The following is a 3,773-nucleotide window of genomic DNA, read 5'->3' on the forward strand; positions in this document are numbered from 1 at the left end:
ATTTACATTTAAATTAAGAAAAAAAACACAATTGCTTTTTCTTATTTCAAGTGCATATTCTCTAATTTTGAGAGTAAAATACTAATTCCATTGGGAAATCATCTTATTTAGCTACTTAAATAAATACATTTAAAATTTTTTTGAAAGTCAGTCAGCGGTGTTCCAAAAAAGTTAAAAAACCAATCCATTGGACTTTGTTTCCAAGTTTGAAGACGTTTCTCTTCCCATCCAGGAAGTTTTTACAATTTAAAATGCCAGAAATAGTGTTGAGTTCCAGGTTTTATAAAGTGGACTGAAAACAAAGCCTTGTTTTTGCTCAGAAGGCTTTTGTTGGGCTGCTGGATAAAACCTGGAACTCGATGCTATTTCTGACATTTTAAATTGGAAAAAGCTTCCTGGATGGGAAGAGAAACGTCTTCAAACTTTGAACCGGACAAAATGTGTGTTAAAGCTTTACCTTCAGCCTCACTGCATCGGGACAATAAATCTAAAACATGTTTAAAGGCTTTATGTTCCACAGTTTAATGTTAAAGACACCTTGGTAACGATGAGTGTAGGAACTCTGAATACCCGCAGACACTTAGGAAAGCCCCTTCAGGTTCTGGGTTCGAGGTACGTTCACACGCCTGCAAGTCTCTGTTTTCCTGCAGAGCATCGACGAACGAATGCTAACGTACAGCTAATGCTGTGATTCACTTCTGTCTGTTTGGGCTTTGAGCTTAGCGCTGCACTCAGACAGCGTTTAATAATAAATAAATAGGATCGTTAATATTTTAGATGGTTTTAAAGTTTGGCTCAGAACAATGAAACATGAAGGGTGTGTGTGGGTTTCTAAAGAGCAGAGGGGAACTGTTTAGGTCTGAAGGATTCACACCCTTTAACCAGCAGCCTCATGGAGGCAGTGGATGTTCTAGAGTTGATTTACTGCCAGAGGGGCAAAAACTACGGAGTATTGGAGAATAAAGTCATAAAATTCCAAGAATAAAGTTGTATTTTATGACAACTCTTCCTAGAAGCTCTTTCTTCCCTAAAATGAGGAATGTGGATCTTTTAGCAGCAGCATCAAACTGGGTGGATTACAAAGTGGACTCTGGTTGCTGATTGGTGGAGCTGGTCGTCCGTCATCTGCTGGGCGGAGCTCCAAGCTTTCTTTCTAAACGGGTTCTTGTATGATGAATTTATCCTTGTAATATTACAACTATATAGTCTAGCCTGGCCCTAATAATTCCTTCATAAAAACAGAGGAAGAACGCATGTTTTAGTTTAATAAGGAGCAACATGCCGGTAATTTCTATAATGTTTAAACTATTGTTCAAATAAATTTTAAAGTTAAACTCTGAATCAGCAAATTTAATAAAAACCAGATTTAATATTACACTGCAAACTGATCTAAATAAGTAACATTCAGTTTATTTGCCCTTAATTTGCGTCGATAACTGAGATGATCTGAAAAAGGAGGATTTTGGCTCCAAAACAAGATAATTAGATAATTTACACTTGATATAAGATCTTCCCTTCCTGATTAAAAAAAGGGAATAGACACATATTTAAAGAAAACTGACTTAAATTATATATATATATTTTTTTAGAAGTTTATGCTTTCAGCACAGGGGCGACAACAGACCATAGGGGCACTGGCCCCTGCAGGCCCACCCCTACAGCCACCCATGCAGGACAAAGAACACACTAGTTATGGTTGAACCCCAAATTATTAATGACTAACAATAAATGTCTCTCTGTGCAAAACAGGGAGAGAATCATCCTCAGAAGGCTGCCATCATTTTCTGATTTAAAATTTAGAAAAATGATCAAAAGTTTGTATTTTCTGCTTCCAGTTTATAACGAGGCTCGACTTTACGCCAGACTCTGAGTCGGTGGGTGTTCTAGGTGTTAGTTATCGGTAGAAGGACTGATCTGACTCCTGCAGACGGTCTCTTTCAGCCTGTTTAATGCACCCAGAGCATTCATGCAGCTTCTGCTCCAGCTGCTCGTTTTAAGGCGGACCAAACTCTAAACAGTGCGAAGAAGATGCTGCTTGTAGACATGAACTAGATGCCTGATCTGTGATGGAAAGAGATCCTCCTGGGGAATCTGATCTCCATCAGCATCTTCAGATGAAGCTGGGATGAAACGCGGCTTCCTGGAAGCTGCCGTGGGTTCGTCTCATCCGCTGATCAGCCTCCCCAGGCCTCTGTGCACCTCGGCCTGTATGGGGCCGTAGTCCACCACTTCTCCGTCCACTGTTATCACCCCTTTGCCTGAGCCGGGCTCCAGCCTGAGCGCCCTCACCTTCACATGAACCAGCTGCTGGCAGTTTGTATCCAGATGTGCGCCCTTCTCCATAGCTAGGAAGAGTCGGAGCAGCGCTTTGCGGGATATTCCAGCTGTGACGTAGAAGAGATGAATGACGCCGTCGTCCAGGCGGGCGTCGGGCGCGGCCAGAAGGTCCTCAGCCAGGTGGGACTGGAACATGGCCAGCATGAGGACAAAGTCTTCCTGTGGGACCAGCACCCAGTCAGACGGCAGCGGCTGATCCAGAGGCGGCAGCAGGCTGTCGGGCGGGCCGTGGACGTCTTTGGGGGCACTTTGGGGACACCTGCCCTCCGACCTCCTCAGCTTCAGAGAGTTGTTGGAGTGGCAGGTGTTGGGGAAAGAGTCTTCCAGTGGCCTGGGGGCAGAGGACGGTGTCGAGCACGCCGCCGCGCCGTTCTGCAACCCTTTGTCCGTACTGCTCCCCCTGCTGGCGGGAAGGTAGGCCAGCCTGCCCTTGTAGATGCGGAGCGACGCCAGCCTCACCAGCGTGCCGACGGTGAACCGGGCGGCTCCGGCGTGCCGATACTTTTCGCTCTCGACGTCGACATCCGCCACGAAGCCCCAGGCCAGGGAGAGGAAGGAGAAGAGCCGCTGGTTGGAGGACAGATGGAGGGAGACCAGGTCCATGTGAGACACCTGTCCTTTACAGAGCAGGAAGCCGCAGCTGACCAGGAGCTCCTCGCTGGTGACCTGAGATACTCTGAGGGAGAGAAGAGAAAACTTATAGCAGCTCACAGTCTACTTTAATCTGATAAGTTACTACATTTGGTTTATTGGCCCCAGAATAGGAGGAAAAAAGGTTGAAATCAATCTGTTTGGCGCCCCCTCAAGTTAAAGGGGGGTTACTGCATCCAATGTTTGCAATTGGCTTTGCTGGGAATCTGCTGCTCTCTGCTGCCCCCTCCAGGACATGGAGGTTCCCTTAAGGCTGATTTATACTCAGAAACCAGGTCGTCTGCATGTGTCGCAGTGAACTCAGATATGCAAAGCCTTACCGGCTTGTTTTGTTTGTATGACCGCCATTGAGGAAAACAACTTGTGAAGATGGACCCGCTAGAAGGCGAGGTGCGCAAGAACGCTGGGACCCTTTTTCCCGCTCTTTTTGGCCCTCATGTCTCTCCATTGTCGCACAAACTTGCTCCCATTTCCTCACCGCCTCGGCCGTATCTAGACCCACAGCCTCTTTCGTTGTGGCGTGGAATAACGTAGCGCAGACCATGCTTGAAAATTGGGCACTGCGTCATTCTGCTGCGGGACGATGACCAGCCCTTTAGGGACCAACAACACCTTAAATAATTTTTTTATGGAAAAAGAAAATAAATAATGATTTCCTTCATTCCAGGGAATGGGCTTTGAGATAGTGGACTCTAATAGGTGTTCATCTGAATAACAAACTGGACTCGCAACGAACCCGTCCGTGGAGGATCAGGAATCAGAAAGGTGGAATAACTCTTTTTTTC

At 45.9% G+C, this 3,773-nt stretch overlaps 1 protein-coding gene across 1 annotated transcript in view; it reads right to left on the minus strand.

Moving 5' to 3' along the window:
- Window positions 1–693: 693 nt before the first annotated feature.
- sphk1 (sphingosine kinase 1) overlaps window positions 694–3,773 on the minus strand; it is a 69,839-nt gene continuing 66,759 nt past the window's right edge. Inside the window, exon 4 of the mRNA XM_015403646.1 lies at window positions 694–3,033. Within this exon, the coding sequence (XP_015259132.1) occupies window positions 2,164–3,033 (870 nt within the window). The 3' untranslated portion in view covers window positions 694–2,163. The remainder of the gene's footprint in view (window positions 3,034–3,773) is intronic.

The sequence above is a fragment of the Cyprinodon variegatus genome, unplaced genomic scaffold, assembly GCF_000732505.1.
Source record: "Cyprinodon variegatus isolate N-32 unplaced genomic scaffold, C_variegatus-1.0 Scaffold1534, whole genome shotgun sequence".
In the NCBI taxonomy this organism is placed as follows: domain Eukaryota; kingdom Metazoa; phylum Chordata; class Actinopteri; order Cyprinodontiformes; family Cyprinodontidae; genus Cyprinodon; species Cyprinodon variegatus.